We start from the raw sequence: 23972 nt of genomic DNA on the forward strand, positions 1-23972 counted from the left end.
GGTCAGGAGAGGTCTGCCACGCCATGTGGTCTCCTCCAGGGCAGGCGGGAATCGAACTCATGCGGAAGTGGCTTTAGCTTCTCAGTGCAGTGTTTTAACCCGCTGTGCTACCAGGGAGAGCCTTCACTTAAGGTATTTTCTAGGCACTTAAGACAGTGTCAGAATGTCACAAGTCTAAGGGACATTCCAATACTTTCAGAAATAGCCACAAAAATATTATCATAATTGTTATTTCTTCAGGTGACTTATAATGGCAACAGAAAATAAGAAAGACCATTATAGAGAAAGCTTGCTGACCTGCAACAGTCCCTGGCCTGTGAGAGAATTGGAACTCTGTGGTTCTCGGAAGGATTTTTGATTTTATTAGGAATCAAAATGATAGGTAATAATTTTGGCTACCTAGGATAAATTACCCACTCACTATCACTATATTTACCTGATCATTATTTTTCTACAAGTTTAAATTTCCAATCAATGTAGGGATTTATAGAATTTTGTGTGGAAATGGTTTCAACACATATTTTTCAGTTGTTTCAGGTCTGGCCTGGTGTTCGTATATGCATCTTGTGAAAGGGTATGGTGAGTGTGTGCCTACATGTGTCATGGAAAGGGACAGCTATTGCTTATTGGGGTGAGGGAGAGAAGCTGGAAAGAAGGCAACAGGGCCTGATAGGAAATACTTTCCTTCCTAGTTTCAGAATGATAAGGAACCGGCACTAAAGGCATGTGATCTCCTCCTCCCTTCTTGTGTAGTCATTAATTCTCACTCTCTCCAAGGAAGTCAAAAGGATAGCTGGAATACAAAGTGGGGCAGGGAAGTAATTTTACATGTTCTAATAAGAAATCATAGGTGGCTTCCATCATTGAGAACAAGACTTTTCTATTACTGTGTCAAAACTAGTGTTAAGCTACTAATATTTTTCTTATAATGCATTTCTTCCTTAAGAGACATGTTGCTTAGATTTATTTGAGAGCTGAAAGAGCTCACAGAAATAATATAGTTCAATGCTATCATTTTACAGAAAATAGTAATAAGGATACAAAAGAATGTGACTAAGGTTTGTACAGATGTGAGCAGCATCCAAAGTGGAAGGCAGGTCTTCCAAATCCTGTTCCTCTATGGTCCATACTTGATGCTTTCTATTTAACAAAATAGGGCTGTCACCAAACAGCCTCAGCCTGCAAAGACCACCCCACACGTACTTTTGACAGTAGTTGGATGGATGGTTATGCCAGGTAATCACTATGCCAGGTACTATGCCTAATTCAAAGGTGAATTTACTATTTGCTTAAGAATCTTGCAGCAAAATTCAAAACCTGAAGAAAGAAAGGATCGCAAAAAATGTAGAAGGTGGTAAAAAGTAGAAACAACTGGAAAGATAGCATGGAACTAATTCTATGATTAACAAACATACCTCCCTGAATTTTGGTACAAGCTGTCCTCAGATGTGGTGCAAACTGTTTCCCCTAACTATGACTGAGAGTGTTCACAGAATATAATCAATTTCTCATAGCTGTAAATAACCTTGTACACTACAAATTAGAATGTTAAGATATATTCATGTAGACAGTCTTTAATCTGAAAAACATTCCCACCTACATAACAGACATTAACTTTTTATTTGCTTCAGGTGATTAGATCTTCACTTCATCAGTGATCCTGTTCTAGACTCAGAATAGGAGATATAAGAAGGGCCTGGAGCCCTCCCTGGTGGCACAACTGGTTAAAATGCAGCACTACAAACCTAGCCGCACCTGCTTTAGCATGAGTTTGATCCCTGGCCAGGGAAGTGACCCACATGGTGCAGCAGACCTCTCCTGACCCACCTACTGATCCCCTCAGCAGTGTACTTCGTCAGTTTGCCTGTTCTGCTCCCCACTCTGTCTCTGGTCAATCCCCTCACTGCCCCTGCACCTCTGGCCTGTATCCCAGTTCTGTATGCATAAATACTTAAATCTTTAATTAAAAAGAAAAGAAAGTAGAACAAACCCCAGGAGGCTGGTGGGATGTTGAGGTGGGCATTAGCTGCCAGCCTTTCCTGAAGGATGAGGATTTAGAGATTACAGGAGTCTAGGCTGGAGGGCAGGACATCACCTGCTCAATGATATCATCTTGGCAGGGATTACTGATCTCTAGAAAAGATCTACTTGATTTGCTTACTACATAAGGCAAGGTTTACTTGGAAAGGCTACACCTTTGAATCTAACTCAAGTTGGGGTAGTGGTTTGGGAATACTTCACCAATTGTTTAGGAAATCTTGGACTGCTCTCTTGTCTACATTTTCAACTCTAAGCTTGCAAAGGAACTAAGAGTTAAATATGTCTCTTTTCTGTGAAGCGTCTTTAAAATTCATATCCATGCAACTTTTATATGTAAGATGTATACATGAGAATAGTCAAGGGAGAGTTGGTAGCTTTCATTTAACACATTTAGCTGGATCTTCTCAACTAAAATGTAAATCTGCAATGTATTCCAATGTAACCCAATTAGAGCTATAACACCATCTGTATATATATTTTCGATTCAGCTGTCAAAAAACACACAAATATACTCCAGTAATACAATATTCAATAGATGTGTGATATTTATTGTACTATACCTCATTAACCTTTCTATACTCTTTAAATAAGTTTTTATTGATTTGCCATTGGTTTACAACCCTTTTCTATTTTTTTTTAAATTTATTTATTTATTCGTACAGAACTGGGGTACAGGCCAGAGATGCGGAGGGTGAGAGGATTCACCAGAGACAGAGTGGGGTACAGAACAGGCAGATCGACAAAGTACACTGCTGAGGGGAGCATCGGGCGGGTGAGGAGAGGTCTGCCACGCCATGTGGATCTCCTCCAGGGCAGGTGGTGATTGAACTCATGCTGAAGTGGCTTAAGCTTCTTTGTGCTGTGCTTTAACCCGCTGCACCACCAGGGAGGGCCCCTTTTCTATTTTTTAAATGGACTAATTTTCATCTTTCTTTTAGAATTAGTACATATTTGAGTTTCTTTGCTTAAACTCAAATGTCTTTGATATTTTTCTTTGATAGCGTCTTAGAAATGTAATTACTAATGAATATAAATCTTAAATGTTTCTAAATAAAATAAATATATATGTGGCATTTAAAAAGTAAAATAAAATGGGACTTCTTTTTAAATTTTTAAAGAAAGATTTTACTTATGCATACAAAACTGGGGTATGCATAACTGAGGTGCAGGAGCAGTGAGAGGATTCACCAAAGACTGAGGGGGGAGCAGAACAGGCATATCACTGAAGTACACTGCTGAGGGGAGCAGCGGGCGAGACAGGAGAGGTCTGCCATGCCATATGGGTCACCTCCGGGGCTGGGGAATCGAACTTGCACTGAAGCAGCTGTGTTGAGCTTGCAGTGCTGAGTCCTAACTGGCTGTGCCATCAGGGAAGGACTAACCTAAAATTGTAATTGACCCTTTTTTTTTTCCTTTAAGATTTATTTATTTGTGCATACAGAACTGGGGTACAAGCCAGAGGTGCAGGGGCGGTGATAGGATTCACCAGAGACAGAGTGGGGAGCAGAAGAGGCAGGCAGACGAAGTACACTGCTGAGGAGAGCAGCGGGAGGGTCAGGAGAGGTCTGTCGCACCATGTGGATCACCTCCCTGGCAGGTGGGGATCAAACTCATGCTGAAGTGGCTTTAGCTTCTTAGTGCTATGCTTTAATCCACTGCGCCACCAGGGAGGGTCTGTAATTGACCCTTTAAAAAAAATTTATGCATACAAGAGCTGGGATACAGGCCAGAGGTGTGGGGGGTTGGATGCCTGTGAGGCTTCCAAGCGGGGTGGGGGAGTGAGCGGATTCACCAGAGGCAGAGTGAGGCGCTGAACAGGTGGATCTACTGAAATAAACTGCTGAAAGGAGCAGTGGGTGAGACAGGAGAGGTCTGCTGCGCCATGTGGGTCAACTCTCTGGCTGGCAAGGACATTTCTCCACTGGCTCCAGTCACGACACTGTCATGCTCAGAATGTATAAGACCGATGTCTCCAAATAGCTTGAGAGTGCTGAGACTTTAACCTCTGCGCCACAGGGAGGCCCATAATACAGGACTTCTAATAAAACAACTAGCACTCTCCAGAACTCTCTCTGTTCCCTCTCTTTAGTTGTTTCTTTTGCCATTTACTTTCAAATATTTTTCTTACTTGATTTCTAAACTTTAGATACTATCTATTGATCCTATCATGAAAAGAATCATTAGATCACCTCTTTTTTAAGGAAACTAAATAGATTTATGATTTATTCCATACCTCTAAACTTCAGAGAGTAAGAATCAAACAAATGTTCTGTGAGGCATCCAAGGCACTTCTAGGCTTGACGGAATTACAAACGCCAGTACCATATCACCATCTGGTTTAAGTTTCTTCCTCTCCTTTCCCTTCCTCTCCCACCACATCAGAGCTGAAGTTGCTGCAGGGCAGTCTGTGCATGTCCAGGACCTGCTTGTTGGGCCACTGAGGATAAGGTACCTGTCCTCCTCTAGCTTTATCAGATGCTGATGACCCAGCGCAGGGTGCCCCAGGTGTCTGCTACACTCCAGTTGACGTGGTACAGACTCACTGGGCTGGAGCTGCTGGGCACACAAGAGCTGGTGTGGTGCCGGGGCACACGGCCAAGCCTGAGGTCTTTGGGCCCCGCCAGCAAAGCACAGCAGGTCCATCAGGCCCACTTGCAGCTGTTGTTCTTTAGCTTGGTAGCAATGACAGCCCCTTGCTGAGAGTTCGGCTTCTAATGCCAGTCACTGCCATTACAATGTCTAGAATCCCACTCACAGAGGATTTTGATGTTGGCGAAGGACATTTCACTGGCTCCAGTCATGGCACTTATTCATTGTCATGCTCACAATGAATAAGACTGATGTTTCCAAGCTTCTACTGCAGTAATGTATGCACTAGAGGTGAAGCCATTCTTACCCATGTTCTCCTGTAGAAACAGGTTTGGGTGGGGGAAATTGTACCTTTCTTCCTCAAGTGCTGCTGGGAGAAGGTGTAGTTGATGCAGGACATGGACATGATGTGGGGTGAGTTGAAAGAATTATTTTGGCTTGAGGAAGATTCGTGACTGTTTCACTCACTGTCAGGACATCAGTATGAGAGTTGCCCCTTTTGTCAAACAAGAGCTTGGACCCAACATTCTGGACCACCCTGTTTCAGGAATATGCAGAGCCAGTACAGTTCATCAGCGTGGCTAGAATTACATCAGTGGCAAACACACTTCCCTGAATTTTTGCCAGCTTTCGGATATCACGGTTGTTGGTGCTGGTGACAGAGTGGAAGGTGCTCCACAGAGGTTTCACATTCTTAGGGTGATGTGATCAAAAGCTTTATCATCATTAGCTAGGGCCCCATCACCCTCCATATCCTGTGGCTCTAATACTTTCACATAGTACAACGTCATAAACTGAGGAAAGCCCATTTCCTGTCTCACCTTCCTGTACTATGGACCTCAGGGTTTTTGTGAGTTTTTTGGTCCCATTTTTGCCTCACTCCAAATTGTTTCTGGAATTTTTGCCTGCAGTTTTGAGTTCTCTTTCTGCTTGTCATTCTTTGGCAGAGTCTGCAGGGTGATTTACAATGTGTTCCCTTGATCTGTGTCTCTGCAGACATTCCTCTGTGCATACTGCATCCAGTTTTGCCAGTAGGCAGTCTTTTGTGTGTGTGTTTTATGTCCACCATTCAGAAAGTAGTTTCATTCTCCCCATGGAAATAAACATACTGACTTCCATCACAACACCGAGAGAAGTACTTGTCTAAGTACTTTTTATTTTGGTAAGGGCACCTGTCTAGTCTGGTGCCTTTCCTCGTCAAACTCCTTTGCTGAATAACTGGCTGGTAGGGTACATCCTACCAGCTGCTCAGGAACAGCATAGGGATGCCAGTGGAGGGTAGTCCTAGGTTATGAGTGTGTGAACTTTGGTATTTTCTTTATTTTATTTTATAAATTCTTTTTTAAAAAAAGATTTATTTATGCATACTAAACAGGTATAGGCCAGAGGTGCAGGGGCGATGAGAGGATTCACCAGAGACAGAGAGGGGAGCAGAACAGGCAGATCCATGAAGTACACTGCTGAGGGGAGCAGTGAGCTAGGCAGGAGAGGTCTGCTGCGCCATGTGGGTCACCTTGGGCACAGGGATGGAACTCGCATGGCAGCGGCCGTGGTCAGCTTCACAGTGCTGCATTTTAATCTGCTGCTCCACCAGGGAGGGCCCCAACTTTGGTATTTTCTAACACCTGCAATGGCCTTGGTTGGCCCAAAAGTGACAAACAGTCTGGACTGAAGACGTCACCATCAGCTGCTCCTCTGAGGAACTGGGAAAGGAGCGGCATTATATTTCTTAACTGATCAAACACACTTTCCCACTACTTGGTTGAATTTAGTATTTACATTTCTATGCTACATAAGTATTATTCTCTAAGTAATATAGAGTATTATGATTAATTTCTTTTATGTCTAACTTTTCCATTATAGATAATAACTACCTCACTTTGCTCCATATATCTAGTGTGGCTGTTTAGGAACTGGATCTCAGAATTCTTTATCCCACTGATACATGAAGTCTCCAGCCTCTCCTCTTGATTTTGGTGGGACCATAGACCTCATTTTTCAAATTTTTGTGACTAGTTCCATAAGAGATCATGACATGTAAATGATGTGGAAGTGACTTCTGAGAATGGCCATAAAAGAGGACGTAGCCTCTGTCTTGTTAGCTGGCAAACATGTGTTTGGAATTCTGAGCCAGCAAGAAAGGAATCTGACCATGCTGAAGCTGCCATGCTGGAAGGAAGCCAAATTCATGCAGAAACCAGACATGAACATTCTGGTTCATCAGCAGCCTGGTCTTCCAGATACCCCATCCAGGTGCCAGACATAAGTGAAGGAGTGTCCAGATGATTCCAATGTTCAGCATCATCAAGAAACCTCTAGACTCTGGATCTTTCCAGCTGATGCCTTAGACATCTCCCTGTGCACTATCCAAATTCCTGACCCACAAAACCCATTATACCATTATATACACTATACACATAAACCACACACACACACACACACACACACACACACACATACACACACACACTGTTTATTTTAAAAGCTCAGTTTTGGAGTAATAAACTATGCAGCAATAGGTACTGGGGCACTTAGTTTTTTTTTTTAAGTTCCTATCATTAATCTACCCCTAAATTTTCAATATGGTCAAGCACATCAGTTCCATCTGTTTTCTTTGAAATTATTTCTCCTAGGTATCTCAGTCATCTGTATTAGAAATTTTGATTTCAAATTTTTATACTTTATTATTTTGATTTCTTTTTCTTGGAATCTCTATTTCTATATATACTGAGTATACTGATTATAGTATTTTTGAAATGTCTTTCCAGTCAGCTTGCTTTTGGCTCATTCTTTCATTGTAGAAGCTTTCTCTGATGCCTAGTGGTCCTCTACTACCTATTCTACTTCAGCTGGATGTTCTGAGGCTTGTCAACTGGTGGGCTTCCTTGCAGGAGGGCAGGTGAGGGATATGGCACTTCTACTGAGGGAACCTCAAACATTCACATCTGTAGATCTTTCCTCCTGAGTTTCACAGTTTCTCCAGAAAGGGATCCTTTTTCTGGAAAATTTTTAAGCCGTCTTCTCTCCCCTGGAAGTCCATAGGGAAGAGCATAAGGAGGGAGAATATACTCTCGTTTGGAATGCACTCAGGCTTTCTCAGCTTTAAGTATGGCCCATCTTCAGCTGTGCCTGACTCCCATGTGCACAGTCTCAGGTTAACCCAGTAGGTTAGAAAACATGAAGTTAAATAAAATTCATTTAGTTTTGGATAAAAGGGCAAGAACTTTTTGATTAAAAGAAAACCAAGAAAATTCTGTTTAACTTTCTTCCAACAAAATCCATCCCCCACCCCATAGGAAATTTATCTAGTTTGAATTCTTTTATCCCTCCCACTTCACCATGTTTTTTCTTTGATAATGTCTCAGAACTTGAGTATTCAGGGTCCAAGTTGTTTTAAAATAACTCAATGAGTCGACAGACGGAGCTCCTGGAATTCTGCAGCGTGTGCTAGAGTCTACAGATGGGAAATTACTGTCAGTTAAAGGGTGGTGTGCTATTACCATAGCCCAATTTTTGAGAGCCTTTAGAAAGAAAAAAAAAAAATCATCCGAGTTAATTAACATTCATACCACAGGCACTAGTTTTCTGTTGCAGTATTCTAAATACTCAGATAATACAAAAACAGCATTGATGTCTCTAACTTTCATCTAATATCTTCTCTCTTTAAAATTATAAAAAAAAGAACTCTACCTGTTTTGTGGATATGCTCTTAGAAGGTGGGTCTGTAGTCTCAGATGTTCATGAATCATGTTCTAAAATCTACATAGTATTGGTATCTAAAATAGGAGTGATTTCATTTTACCTCTTTGATTTGCTTAATCCAGATATCTCTTCCAAGAAATTCCTGATGTAACACTACAGGAGCTGAGTTTAGACTAAAAGCCATGGAGTCACTGGTCTTTTCTTTAATAAAAGGCTGGAGATCAGAATTTATCTAGAGGGAGTAGTCAAAAGAACTGAATCAGTGAAATGCATATAGACTTTATCATTCAGATGAAGTCTTATCATTCAGAAAGCATAAATTAATACAGTATAAGGTGAAATTTAAGGAATGTAATTATTAGATGTATTTTAGTAAGCAAAAGAACAGTTCATGTGGTAACAATAATCTTTAAAATTATTTAAAATAATTTTTCCTAACACATTCCTTTTTGTTTTTGGCAGGAGCTTTTATTTTCTTTTTAAATTCAAGATAAGGATCCAGAAAAAGATTTAACAGATATAACTGCTCAATAAACTAATCCACAATTTAATAAAATATGTAAAAAACTCATATGAGATATATATATATACATCCATATATTTTCCTTGCTCTCCTGAGCTATTAACTAACATCTAAGACATGTGTATATATATTTTTAAAATGGAATTTTAAAATTACATATATAGAGAGGAAAAAATATAACAGCTACTTTCAGGACATTTTATATTTCAATGTATGCATGCAAAAGAGTCATTAGAATTAAAGTTTTTTATTTTAATCAGTATATTTGTAAATGTCATTAATGTACACAATTTGCTTTACATAAGAAACCAAGAGAACTGTAACGTAAATGAAAATATTCTTCCATTTTGTGAAGAGCAATATTAATTGTTATTCAATAATTTACAAAATTTTTCCAAGGATCTTTCTAGGTGGTAAGAAAAGACAAACATCAGAGATATCAAAATGACACAGCACTAACCAATCATACTGTTCACATTACATAACACTCACCATCTATGACAGATTTTAAGCACACAATAAACATTTTAAAATAGATATAAAGGCAACTTATTAAATGGCAAAAGGTTTCTTGTGTATCACTTTAGTTGAGTACTGGAAAGAGAGAAAGGATATGCAAATACCTTATGACTCAAGGCCATGTGCTTCCCATACTGAAATGCCGTATCCTGAAGCTCAGCATCATGCTTGGCTAATTCCATTGCAGCTTGGCAGCTCTTTGCTAATAATGCACCATGGGAGAGAAAAGTCTGCTCCTTCCAAGTCGATATTCCAATATCATCTGTGATATAATCTTCCTAAAAAATGCAACAAAGCCAAGATAAAAAAGGCTTTAGGAGAAATTTAATTGTTTTTGTTTTTGAAGAGTAAAAGTTAAGAGATGAACTATTCAAAAACACTTAGGCTATGACTAAAAGCTCTACCTAAAAAATTGAGTATAGGAACTGCCTTTTTAGGGTAATGGGGGAAAAGGGAAAGATATGCTCAAGAAAAAATTATTTTGAGGTAGGGACATTCTATTAAAATATATTCAGTTCTTGGGCCCTCCCTAGTGGCACAGAGGGTTAAAGCACAGCACTAAGAAGCTAAAGCCACTTCAGCATGAGTTCGATCCTCATTCTCGGAGGTGATCCACATGGTGTGGCAGACCCCTCCTGACCCGCCTGCTGCTCCCCTCAGCCATGTACTTCATCGATCTGCCTGTTCTGCTCCCCACTGTCTCTGGTGAATCTTCTCACTGCCCCTGTACCTCTGGCCTGTACCCCAGTTCTCTACGCTTAAATAAATAAATCTTAAAATATATGTATATTCAGTTCTTGAAAGCCAGCATTTCAAAACACAATAATGCTATTGCCTTTAATTTAGGTGAAAATGTTAAAGGCATAATGAAGGCACTGAATTTTTTTCTTTTTTAACAATATACAGTTAAATGGAAGCATCACAGAGGAGATAATCTTATAATGGAGTATGATAAGATTACAATACATCAAAGTTTATTCCCTCTGGATGAAACAAGATGAAAGAGAAGCTATAACTGTAGTTTATTTAACTTCACCTTTTTAAATTATGAAAATCAATGTGGTGTCTTTAAGTTACACATACCACCTACTAGACCAGTGATGGCTAATACATTAGTCACATATTAATTTTTTTTTAAGATTTATTTATTTATCCATACAGAACTGGGGTACAGGTCGGAGATGCAGGGGCAGTGAGAGGATTCACCAGAGACAGAGTGGGGAGCAGAACAGGCAGATCGTTGAAGTACACTGCTGAGGGGAGCAGCATGTGGGTCCGGAGAGGTCTGCCATGCCATATGGATCACCTCTGTGGCGGGCAGGGATCAAACTCATGCTGAAGTGGCTTTAGTTTCTTAGTGCTGTGCTTAAACCTACTGCACCACCAGGGAGGGCCCACATATGTAATTTTAAATGTGCTAGTAACTATATTAAAAATGTGAAAAGAGGGCCCTCCCTGGTGGTGCAGTAGGTTAAAGCACAGCACTGAGAAGCTAAAGCCACTTCAGCATGAGTTCGATCCCTGCCTGCCCTGGAGGTGACCACATGGCGTGGCAGACCTCTCCTGACCCGCCCGCTGCTCTCCTCAGCAGTGTACTTCGACAGTCGACCTGTTTCTGCTCCCCACTCTGTCTCTGGTGAATTCTCTCACTGCCCCTGCACCTCTGGCCTGGCCTGTACCAAAGTTCTGTATGCACAAATAAATAAATCTTTAAAAAAAAAAAAAAAGTGAAAAGAAACAGGGGGAATTAATCTTGACACATTTTATCCACCCAAATAAATCATTTTGGCACATAATCAATACAAAATTACTAACGAGCCATTTCATGTTTTCAAAGTCAGTGTTTATTTTATATTTACAGTACATCACTAGCCACGTTTCAGTACTCAACAGGCTCAAGGAGCAACAGGTACAGGAGTAAATGACCTGCTGTAAGTTTTGCTTGAGGCAGTGAATTCTCTGAGGACAAGAATGATGAAGCAAATATATTAAGACAATGTTCAATTGATGGTACTTCTTTGAAATCTCTAACTTACCTAGAGTCTTTCCAGTAGGTTTAATTAAACCAAACACTTTGCTTCTTGCATCTACACCATAATCTATCTCCTTCTACTATTATTTGGGATCTTATAAAAAAAATAATAAGAAAACTTAAATAGGGACCATTAAAAGGCGGGCTCAGATGCAGCCTTCTCTCTTTAACCATGTTGATGGGACTTTTCAGCCATTGGTCAGATAAAATTAGCGGTTTAATTTTAGTAGGCTTTTAAACAAAAAGAGAGTTCCATTTGTGGCAACATTTGCAAATATGCAATGGAATTGTGTAATAATCAAAAAAATCACACAGAGGAAAAACTGCAGAAACTTTAACCTGCTTTATGAAACATTAGTTATTAATAGTGGCATTAACTTTAGAAAGCTGAGACTGCATTTTAAAATGTGCAAAGCCAAAATATTCTATTAATGAAATTTAGATAAAAACCTTATCTCTCCATTTACACTAAAGAGGCACTTGACAAAATTCAACTATCCTTGCTGGGTAAAACAGGAAGAGGTTTCTTTAATCACACAGGTTTGTATTTGGTTGTGTGCTCACCAAAAGTCAGCAAATACTTTACAGGAAACACATGAGCCTTACTTTCTAAACTCTAGAATGAGACAGAGATACATGCAATACCATTGCTATTAACATGGTAGAAGATTTGAGAGAAAGATAAGGGCATAAAAAATAGCAAGAGTTTATGACTATTTGAAGATAATACAATGTGCAGCTCAGTTAAGAAAACACTACCAACAAGAAAATAATTCAGTTACAGAATAACATACATTAATCAAATATTAAATGAATTTATAATGACAATATTAGATGTGTAACCAGAGATTTCATACATAAGAACTAATCAGAAAATATACAGATGGCCTTTTCTCCCATTACAACTATGAGAATAAAGATTAAAATACTGGGGATAAACCAAAACTTAGAAATGTACAAATATGTTAAGTATATCTCAATAAAGTTGTTAAAAAATAAAAAAGTAATGAGTATACTTTACATTTCTTATTCTCAAAGGTATAAATTTCAAATGCCTAAAAATAACATTTAAAAAACATACATGATTCTCAAAATTAACTTTTTTAAAAAAGATTTATTTATTTATTAATGCATACAGAATTGGGGTACAAGCCAGAGTTGTAGGTGTGGTGAAAGGATTCACCAGAGACAGAGTGGGGAGCAGAACAGGCAGACAGACAAAGTACATTGCTAAGGGGAGCAGTTGGTGGGCTAGGAGAGGTCTGCTGTGCCATGTGGGTCACCTCCAGGGCCGGGAATTGAACTCGCACTGAAGTGGCTGCGCTTGCTTGCAGTCCTGTGTCCTAACTCATTGGGCCACCAGGGAGGCCCCAAAATTAACTTTTTATAATGGTTGTAAACCATTCTCATTTATTCATACAACAAATATTTATTTAGGTTCTATTGTGGGTCATGTTCTCCATGAAGTGATATGGAGATTAATAAATAGCTTGCCTCCTAAAGAAGTTACAGTTTAGGGATGGCACACACGTGTGTGTATATGTATGTCTATAGACATAAACAGAGATAAATAAAGTTTTATTTCAGAATAATTACATGGGATCTCTCTATCAATGAGATTCAGTTTTGTTCATTTTTTAAAATTATTAAAACATTATTTATAATTTCTATTTAAAATTATGCAGGTAATATGCAGTCACTGGGGGAAAAAAAAAAAGCCTAGAAAATTCAGATGACCAAAACAGCCATTAGCTTAGAGTCCCCTGAAATCTACTAGTTAATGAAGCTAAGCCAATAATTTGGCTCCTAAATTAATCAGAAAATTTTTTCTCTGAACATTTACTTATTACCTCTTGTGAAGCTCATTACAAATTAAACAAAATTTCCCTATTCCTTTCCATCAGCTTGCCATGTTTTACTACAAAGGAATAAGAATATACTTTATTATAAAGGGAAAATTAGGTACAATTTTAAAGTACTAAGAAACTAGTTTGACAACCATCTCAATCGGTATCTTCAGAAGTCAATGCTCGGAATTAGTGTGATGTGAATAAATGTAGTCAGAGTACATGAGATTTAGATATACTTACAGCATCAATTTACACACATGCACTTTTAACAGTAGGCTTATTACATATAAAAGAAAGATACATTCAGTGAATATTTACTTTTGATGCAATTTCCTTTTTTTTTTCAGCAAGGTAATATATGCCAACACACCTATCAAATGACTCTCAGACAGAGAATATTAATTTAAAAAACATAGGCCTCTTATTCATAGTCACATGAACTTTTGGACTAGAAAAACAGGAAAAAATGCTATAGCTTGCAAGATGATGTTTGCCTGTGACATAGGCATTCATGGATAGCTCAGATATAATATGCTGTTCTGCTACTGAGTTGTCTGGGAATATGTATTTTGAATGGTTTCATAATGGTAGTAATATAAGTGTATATATCTATTCATATGAGACCAATGTGCATCTGTGAAGTAGTTGGTCAGGATCTGTCCAGGGCTAAGAATAAAAGCAAAGTAATCGACCCAGAAAGTCATCAAAGCTCCAACTAGAACTTACCAAGCTAGAAAAATTGCTACCCTTCACATCATCAGAAAAGAAGAGTTTGGGAAACTAAGGAACTGATTACCTGTTGAGCTAAAAGTACTTTTAAAAAGCACTCACATATTTCCTGTGTTCATGCTTCTAACTTTAGATTCATATTCTGAGCTATCTTTATAAATGCAGCATAAATTTAGGTTTAAGCAGAGATCAGATCTCTCTAATGCCGCATTTCACCATTATAATTGTTTGCCTATAATTGCCTTTTTCAGTTGTTTTAAGAGGCTAAAAGAGACAAAACAGTTTAAAATTTTTTTTTAAAAGTCAATTTAAACAAATTTTCAATAGAGACTCTACATTTAGGATAAGAAGGAAGCAAAGAGTACAATGAATCTAGTATTTCTTGAAAACTGTGTGAAGTTCATTATTATATCAGCTCATTCATTATTTTATCAGCTTTCAAACATCTTGACATTTTTCCATTTAATTGATAAAGAACTTTAAAAACTATATTTTGAAGAGAATGAAGAGGCATTCATTTTGGGTCTCAGAAGTTTAGCAACTATTTTGCTTAGTATATAATAATATACATGCATAATACTTCATAGTTTAAAAAGCAGCTTGCATTTAAGAGTGTATGACACTCCATTGAAGTATCAAAAAAAATTGAAATTTTTTAAGTCTTAATAATATTCATGTAAGAGATCTAGGAGTCTATAGCAAACAAGTAACAAAGTTAAAGAGAGTAGGTATCATAAGAACTTTTTTTTCCCCCAGAAATCCTGAGGGAGGGAAAAAACATTACCTGATAGAATGAAATACTTTGTTTTAATTTAAAATTCAATTACATGGGCGAAAGTAAAGCAGATATAGAGAGGAAGTTGCATATTTATGTACAACATGAAAGAGAAATTGGTAATATTTGATAAATGTGTGTAACTATAGCCTGTTTTAAAAGTGCCTCTATACTATAAGTAAAACTACTTACTCATAAATTAGAGAAAAGGAATCCATGATATTAAAAAAATCAGGAATTCTTTGCTGTAGGGCCAGTCAACCCCTTTCTGTTCTCCTCACTAGAAAATTCTTGCTGAGATACATGGCAATGACCATGCATGAGAAGAGACCAAAGCTATTGAGAACCAGTCCTTCAGCAGGAGGTATCCTTGGGGTGGGGGGAGCTTACCACCTAGAGGGCAGCAGAGAATCTTCAGAAGGATTGGGATTGCACAGTGGGGGCAGCAGGGAATACTGAAATCTTTGAAAGAAACACATTGGACAGCACTGAGTAGAGTGGAAACTTGTCTTTCCTTGAAATGCAGTGTATGCTGGTACTTGACAGATAATATAAATGTGCAGGAAATGTAGCTCAACAGATTTATGTATTTGCTTACTACATGCCAGGCACTGTTTAGAGAACAAGGCATCACTACTCTTTGACCTGTAGGAGAAGTTCAGCAGGGGAGAAATAGCAGGAGTAAACAGAGTTTGGTACGTGCAAAGAAAGGTATGCTTATAGTACAGAGAAGGGAGTGAATCTTTCTATCAGGGAAGGATTAAAGAAGGCTTTAATGAGGAATTGTTAGCTGGTTCTGAATAAACTGAAATTACTTAGGAAGATAGAGAAGACTTTGAGGCATCAATATTAGCTGGAGATTGTGGAAGCATATGGTCAATGAGGTAGGTGGAGAAAGATGAACATAAGTCAGCTAGTTAAGAGGCCCAGAGGTTTGGATTATATCACTCAGGAACTAGGACACTTTTCAGCAGGAAACTATAGGATTATAGGTCAATTTAGATGTTGCCCAAAGACAGTTTGGATTGGAGAGGCAAAGGCTAGAAAATCTACAGGGGTGAAATGATTTATTCCAGTCTAGGAGGGTGAGGTAAAGTGGTGGCCAGTGGGAAGTGAGAGGCAAGAACAATACGAACTGCTTAAAAAGTGAAAGGAGGCCCTCCATGGTGGCGCAGCAGGTTAAAGCACAGCACTAAGAAGCTAAAGCAGGTGATTCCCCCTGCCCCCGAGGTGACCACATGGTGTGGCAGACCTCTCCTGACCTGCCCGCTGCTTCCCTCAGCAGTGTACTTCACCATCTGCCTGTTCTGCTCCCCACTCTGTCCCTGGTGAATCCTCTCACCATCCCTGAGCCTCTGGCCTGTACCCCAGTTCTGTATGCACAAATAAATAAAATCTTAAAAAAACCAAAAAAGTGAAAGGAGATAATTACCGATTGTGGAATGACAGTGCCCACCCAGAATCCACTCTAGGCTCTCCTTACTAACAAACCCTAATTTTGTACAGATATTCATGCTCTTGCTGATGATTAATTTAGGAGTAGGTATAAGGCCCAATTATAGGCAATGAGACATGAGGGAAATCCACCAGCAAGATTCAGGAAAAAGACCAAGATAGAATGGATGTTTCCTCTGGATGTTGCTCTGTTTTGGTGAGAACATCATCCAGGACAAGTACAGTCAACTATCATTGGCCTAGTAGTAAGTAGGCCACAAGGAAGAGAGACAAAGAAAACCTTTATACCATGTAATTGCCATTAACTATCCTTGATGCCTAAATACCTCTGCAAGTTAATAAAGACAAAATGTTACCTGACTATTTTTTTTAAAGATTTATTTATTTACGCATACCGAACTGGAGTACAGACCAGAGGTGCATTGGCAGTGAGAGGCTTCACCAGAGACAGTGGGGCGCAGAACAGCCAGATTGACAAAGTACACTGCTGAGGGGGCAAAGTACAGTGTCTTGTGGGCAAGACACAAGAGATCTGCTGCGCCATGTGGGTCACTTCCCCGGGCGTGATCAAACTCATACTGCAGCAGCTGCAGAGCTTCATCATGCTGTGCTTTAATCTGCTGCGCCACCAGGGAGGGCCTGTTACTTGACTTTTATATCAATTTAATTGGATTTTCTTTTTTTTTTAGCAATTGAATGTATTCCTTAAAATGAAAAATATTTATGCTATGTGAAGACGATATTAATAATATAGTCTTAATATACTATAATATTAATATATTAGTATTAATATATTAATAATCCATTAAAGTACTGGGGACTAACTTACTTAGGTTGGTATATTAGGTATCTATTACTGCGTAACACAGTACCCCAAAACCTGTCATCTTAAAAACACAATTATCCATAATTTTAGAAGTCAGGAATATAGGAATGGCTTTGCTAGCTGGTTCTGGCTGAGGGTTTCTTGTGAGGTTGAAGTCAAGTTGTTAGCTGGGGCTACAGTCACCTTAGGAGCAGGAGAATATGTTCCCAAACTCACCTGGGTGACTGTTGACAGTAGCTGTTAGTTCCTTGCTACATGGACCACTCCACAGGGCTGTGTGCATGATATGGCAGCTGCTTCCCCCAGCCAACTTCTCTAACATAGTTGGAGAGAAAGAGCACACCCGAGAGGAAGCTTCACAATCTAACCTCAACTTGAAGTGACATGATTACTTCTACTGCATGCTGAAAGTCACACAGGCCAACCTAGTACAATATGGGAAGTGATTACCCAAAGAATACTAGCAGGAAGGTAGTGCCGTTCACAATAGGTACCATGGTGAAGGCTGGTGACTACAGATGAATTCAATGACTGGAACTACTGGGCCAATAGGGCTGAGTATTTTAAAGTCTCTTAAAATACTCCGCCAAGAACCAACAGAGGTTCTTCTGATGTGCAAACAGACTAGCCAAGTTTGACTTTGTCTTGGAACTGTGGAGGAGTATTATTTTGTGAACTCAACAGGTATAAAGTGATATCTCATTTTAAATATGGGAAATAACTGATTAGACAACTGTGTATCCTCCATTTATTCATTTGTTAAAAAAAATTACAGAGTATCTTCTACATACACAACATTGTCCTGGTGCTCATGCCAATGAGCCATTTCAGTGAGTCCTTGTACTCCTAATTCTTGAAAGTCTAGCAAAGAAGCCAGAGGATCAGAGAGCCACACAAATCAATACATAACGACAGACTGAGCTACTTTCAATGGGGGGGGGGGTATAAAAGTACTTCTATGGCAGCATCTCCCAAAGGCAGCTGGCTGAGACTGGGATTTTTGGGGATGGTGTGCAGGAAGAAATAACACTCGAGCTGACATAGAAAGGCTGGAAAAGGGGCAGGTAGTAAAGAAGATGAAGAAGTAAATTCTAGGCTGCCAGGACTGCAGCCTATATACAAAGGAGAATTGTATCTCTGGGAAATTGAGAAGGTAACTGGGGCTGATATGTTGACAGCAAGGGTGAGAATGGTACAAGGTGAGGCTGGGAGTATGGATTGGGGTGAAATTTATGCAGGGCCTTTTGAATCACCTTTAGATTTTGTTTTTTATCTTAAGAGTGATGGGATGTCACTGGAAATGAAGGCACAACACATCTGCTTTGTTTTTTTTAAGATCCCTGGAAGTGTGAAGAAAAAAACAGGAGGGAAAGAAGTAGGTTAATACAGTAGCTCAGGCACATTGAGCATGGGGCAGAAGGGGCAGCCAGGTTCTAACACCAAGGTGAGTAGGCCTGTGATAAAAGCCAAACTGCAGCTGTGCCACTGACGGTGGGGCACAAGCGTGTATCCCAGGTACTGTTCTCAATTACTATTACAGATTCCATGTATATAACCTTACAAAATTCTTTTTGTTGAAGCCCTAACTTCCCAGTTTGGCTGTATTTGGAGGAAGGAGGTGATGAAGGTGATGACCAGAGGCCCTTATCTAAGAGTGACTCCAGAGAGCTTGCTCAATTCTCTGCCTGCCAGGTGAGGACACAGTGAGAAACCAAGGATAAAGCTCCCACCAGAAACTAAACTGGACAGAAGATTCTGTAATTCTAACACCCAGAAATTTGAGAAAATAAATTTTTATTGTTTAAGTGCATGATACTTTGCTACTTAGCCCAAGTTGATTAATATAACTATCTCTATAAATCTTCATAGGCTTAAACTAGTGGCTTTTGAAGGCACATTTATACCACCTTTCTACAATCTTTTAGATGAAGTAAGAGAGCAAGAGGAGTAGGCCTGGTGAAGGACATATGTTTCCAGAGGACTCTGAAGTTCTGACCTGAGTAACTGGATAAATGGTGATGCTCTGTGAAGACAGAGAAATGGAATGTTTTGGAGGGAAAGACCACATATCTGGACTTACATGGTGCCTAAGAGACCTCTAAGTGGAAATACTGAGCTCATAGGTGATCTGATTAGAACTCACTGGTGTCATACAGACAGATAGTAATTGAAGGCGTGGGCTTTGTTTTCTGAATGTCTATTCTTGTAGTATGATCACAATGGTAGTCTATTAAACAATTTACATGTTTATCAGTAATCTTTTCTCGCTTAGGCAAATAAATTGCCTTTTAGGATGGTTTGCTCTGATGGCTGTCAGTAAATGACCCAGAGTACCTCTAAATGGTAACAAACAAAAACATTCACCAACCAGACCCACTCTAACTTGAGGGTCTATGTAATCAAAAGGGTCATTGTATATGCTAAGCTTTTTCAGTCATCAATAGCTTTTCTGCCTTCTCAATACTGGTGTCAACCTTCATTTTACCACCTTTGCATAACTAATCTGATACTCCTAATATACATAGTACTATTTCTTAAATATGGTGGCAGGCACCAAAATGTTTTATTATTATTTAAACTGCCTGTATCTGTCATACATATTCTTGTGTGCTTAATACATTTCATAATAAAAAATATCTTAAACCACACTCAATAACCTTTAAATCTGAATAAATGCAACGTTTTTATTTGCGATGAGAGATTTAAGACTGTATCCACTTTATGAAAAAAGGATGTTAGTACAATTATAGGTATTTATTGTCACCACTACAAGCATCTTCAAAGTCTTGGCTACATAAGTAATGTAAGCTTGAACAGATGCCCAGCAAACAATAAAGCGCAGCACAGCATGTTTTATTAGCTCGTTAATACATGCCTTGGGTACAATGTGAGGGACAGGTTGTAAGTAAATGTACCAATGAAAAATACTCCAGAGTATCTTAGTGCTTTTACACAGTACTTACTGTTTCACTTTTAAATCTCTTAATATATACATTTTCTTTTTAAGATAGTTTTAACTTGCATATATACCTAGGATATTTTTAGCTGTGAAGAAAGGAAAATAAAGTTTTTCATTTTTAATTTACCAAAGACAATTTTCAATATGAATTTTCTTCCATTTTGATAACGAACCTCTTTTTTTTTTTTTTTTTAAAAAGGTTTATTTATTCATACATACAAGAACTGGGGTATAGGCGAGAGGTGGGGATGGCGATGAGAGGATTCACCAGAGACAGAGTGGGGAGCAGAACAGGCAGGCAGATGAAGTACACTGCTGAGGGGAGCAGCGGGCGAATCAGGAGAGGTCTGGCACCCCATGTGGATCACCTCCAGGGCAAGCGGGGATGGAACTCATGTGGAAGTGGCTTAAGCTTCTTAGTGCTGTGCTTTAACCCGCTGCGCCACCAGGGAGGGCCACACAGTACTGTTTTAACCTGTTGCACCATCAGGGGGGGCCCCGTTTTGATAACTTACATCTTTGAACTCAAACTTACTGATTCTCTCTCCTTCATCCTTTTTGTATGGCAACAGGTGCATGATGTTGTCTACATATAAAAGACGATAGTCCTCCCTGAGTGTCTGAGGACTCACTGTCATCATGAACAAGGCAGTTCATTCCAACCAGCAAGTTCATGACCAGTAGCCTACTTCCATGGAAACAAATGATCACTGAAGTCCTTCATTCTGGGAAGGCAACAATACCAAAGACAGGAATTTGGGGAAAACTGCTAAATACGTCATCTTTGTATTTGGAATCAAAACCCATTTTGGTGGCTAATGATTCATGAACTTAAATATTGTTTTGCAAGGCATGGGTCTCTATGAGAACAAAAGTCCTCAGGAAAGTAGTGAACGGAATATAAGAAGAGAATAAAGAAATTAAGGGGGACTGCAAAGGCCACTGTTAGTCCTAGACAAGAGAAGGAGCTGACTCTACAAGAATTTTTTCAAAAAAAGGTTTATTTACTTATGCATACAAGAACTAGGGTATAGGCCAGAGGTACGGGGGCTAAGAGATTTCACCAGAGTGGGGAGCAGAACAAGCAAATCAACTGAAATACACTGCTGAGGGGAGCAGCGGGTGAGACAGGAAGAGGTCTGCCATGCCATATAGGTCAGTTTGCTGGCCAGGGATAGAACTCATGCTGCAGTAGTTGTGGAGAGCTTCACAGTGCTGTGCTTTAACCTGTTGCGCTACCAGAGAGGGCCTATACAAGAATTTTATCTGTGGTAGTTGAGTAGATGTTTCATGAGGATTAGTAAACTTTAAGAAAAACATAAAACATCATTGTTTGTGCTTCATTAAGTTTCTAACATGTCTATTCTGAAATTCTAAGCACCAAACTTCGGCTCTTCCCAGTCTGAGGTTAGTGATTTGTTGCCCTGGAAGGCAGGTCTTGAGTCCTCGGGCCTGAAGACTCTAGTCAACTCCTCAAATAAGAACCCTAAAGGCACGTTGGTCTAGACTTCCAAGTCGCTACAAATACTGTGACTCCATCTGACTCTAGTTTACTACTGGAAAAGCTACTCCCCAGGGCCCTTCCTGATGGCAAAATGGGTTAAAGCACAGCACTGTGAAGCTTGCTGCAACCTCTTGAGCTTGAGTTCAGTCCCTACCAGGGGAGTGATCCATATGGCATGGCAGAACTCTCCTGACCCTCCTGCTGCTCCCCCTAGCATTGTACTTTGTTGATCTGCCTGTTCTGCTCCCTGCTCTGCCTCTGGTGAATCCTCTCACCGCTCCTGCACCTCTGGCCTGTACCCCAGTACTGTATGCATAAATAAATAAATCTTAAAAAAAAAGAAGCTACCCCCCCCCAAACTCAATGGCTTCAAAAAAACAATCGTTTATTATTGTTCATGTTGTCTGTGGATCAGCTGGGATTCAGTTCATCTGGACTGGAGGCTCTACTTCCCATCACAAGCCTCTGGGTTGGCTGGAGATGCCCTGTTCTTCAAGGACCAACAATCTAGCTAGGCATGTGTGTCTCATGGAGATCACAGAGGTTCAAGAGAGCCTCCTATTGGCTAAAGACAGTCAAATGGCTGAGCCCACAGTTAAGGTGTATAGAAGTACATTCTGCCCATGGTGGGAGGACATCACAGTTGTATGGCAAAGGTCATGATTGTGCTCAGATTAAATTACCCAAACTTAGTGACTTAAAGCAACATAGACATTTATTATGTCTCACAATTTCTGTGGGTCAGAAAAACAGCAATGGCTCAGTTGGACAGTTCTAGCTTAGGCTCTCCCATGGAAGATTACTAAAGAGGATATATTCTGCAGACAAGGAGACTGATAAGGGTCAATCCCCCATATTTCTCTCTAACTGCCTATTAGTTTTTAAAAAATATTTTTTGTGCAAAGCAGTAAATTTTATGGGGGAAATGCTGTTCGTAGGTATGGTACTTAGAACCAAAGTAAAAGACTGTGATATGGAAAGAAGAGGTTAAAAGAAAGTAAACATTAACTCAGGACCACAAAATACTCAATAAGAGTAATAAAAACAGGAGACAGAAATCATTAAGTCATTTAACAAGATGAGAGACAGGATGCCTGTTGGACTCCTGGGCTCTTGCCCCACACTTGTGGCCACTGCCAATAATCTCGTCTGTTGCTTCACACCTGTGTTATTTCAACACTCTCCCACCTGGTCTCTTTGCTTCTCATTTCTTTGGCTTTCAATTAGTAATATCCATAGCTTCTACTATAATCTTTATCAAAGACCTTCACATGTATAAGATTCCATGGTGATTTCTTCCTGCCTACTATTTTAAACCCAATCACTCCAATACAAAAGCTTACCTACTGGTAGATCTACCAACTCGTTCATTTGTCCCCTTTTAAATTATGACCCTTTTCTATCAAGATCCGTTTGCTCCAGGTTGACTACAATTTTATCTCCATCTCAGACTGGATCTGTCTAGCTAGCTGCTAATACATAATAGGCGTTCAGTAACATCTGTGGAATGAGCAGGCTTACAGGGATAACTAATCCTAAAACAGTTAGATATTTCTCTTTAGTTTGAACTTGCATCCAAAGCACCTTCATACTTGCATCACATATATTTCCATAACACCTGTTTTTGTGAACTTACTTCTACCCGTTTTTCTGTTCATCCACCACATTCCATCTGGACGGACTTTTCTTTATATTTCTTGCATATATCAAGATGGTTGTTTCCTCAAGGCCTTTGAGTAGCTCCCTCTTCTTGAAAGGCTTTTTACCTCTGTTTTCTTTTTTCACATAGCTAGCTGCTTTTTGTCATTAGGATCTCAGCTTAAAAGTTATTTCCTTGGACCTTCCCTGGTGGTGCAACATGTTAAAGCACAGCACTATGAAGCTATCACAGCCACTGCAGCAGGAGTTTGATCCCTGCCCCGGAGGTGACCCACATGGTGCACAGACCTCTCCTGACCTGCCGCGGCTCTCCTCAGCAGTGTACTTTGTCAATCTGCCTGTTCTACTCCCCACTCTGTCTCTGGTGAATCCTCTTATCCCCTGCGTCTCTAGAATGTACCACAGTTCTGTATTCATAAACAAATAAATCTTTAAAAAATTAAGTTATTTCCTCAGAAAGGACCTCCACAAACATCTATGAATTTCCCCAATCATTTAATATCACTTCTCTCCTATTTAGTTCTTTGTTGTGCAATATTACTATCAGTTCTTTTTCTCATTCATCTATTTATGTATTTAATTATTTATATTGGCCTTTCCAGTTAAATATAGGCTCAAGGAGAGCAAAAATGTCTTGATACACTGACTACTGTATTACGAGTGTCTGCCACATGGCACTTACTCAAAAGAAGCATTAAATGAACAAATGAACAAACATATCTGATGTCCCAGCTAAAGCTCAATTTCTTGAAACAAATAAACCTCATCAGTTTCTTCTAATTATTTCTATGATATCTTTAAAGAGTCCAC

General features: G+C 39.4%; 1 protein-coding gene and 1 pseudogene across 2 annotated transcripts in view; both read right to left on the reverse strand.

The window, feature by feature from the left end:
- The window catches only part of PDSS2 (prenyl (decaprenyl) diphosphate synthase, subunit 2), a 229656-nt gene that overhangs the window by 29874 nt on the left and 175810 nt on the right, over positions 1 to 23972 (reverse strand). For both annotated transcript variants that reach the window (XM_012722626.1, XM_004673745.2), the window contains exons 5-6: positions 9478 to 9651; positions 8432 to 8563 (exon numbers count right to left, since the gene is read on the reverse strand). In XM_012722626.1, coding sequence (XP_012578080.1) covers positions 8432 to 8563; positions 9478 to 9651 — 306 coding nt within the window. The remainder of the gene's footprint in view (positions 1 to 8431; positions 8564 to 9477; positions 9652 to 23972) is intronic.
- On the reverse strand, positions 4863 to 5663 carry LOC105853698 (annotated as a pseudogene).

This window comes from Condylura cristata, unplaced genomic scaffold, assembly GCF_000260355.1.
Source record: "Condylura cristata isolate star-nosed mole 26May11 unplaced genomic scaffold, ConCri1.0 scaffold00001, whole genome shotgun sequence".
Taxonomy (NCBI): Eukaryota; Metazoa; Chordata; class Mammalia; order Eulipotyphla; family Talpidae; genus Condylura; species Condylura cristata.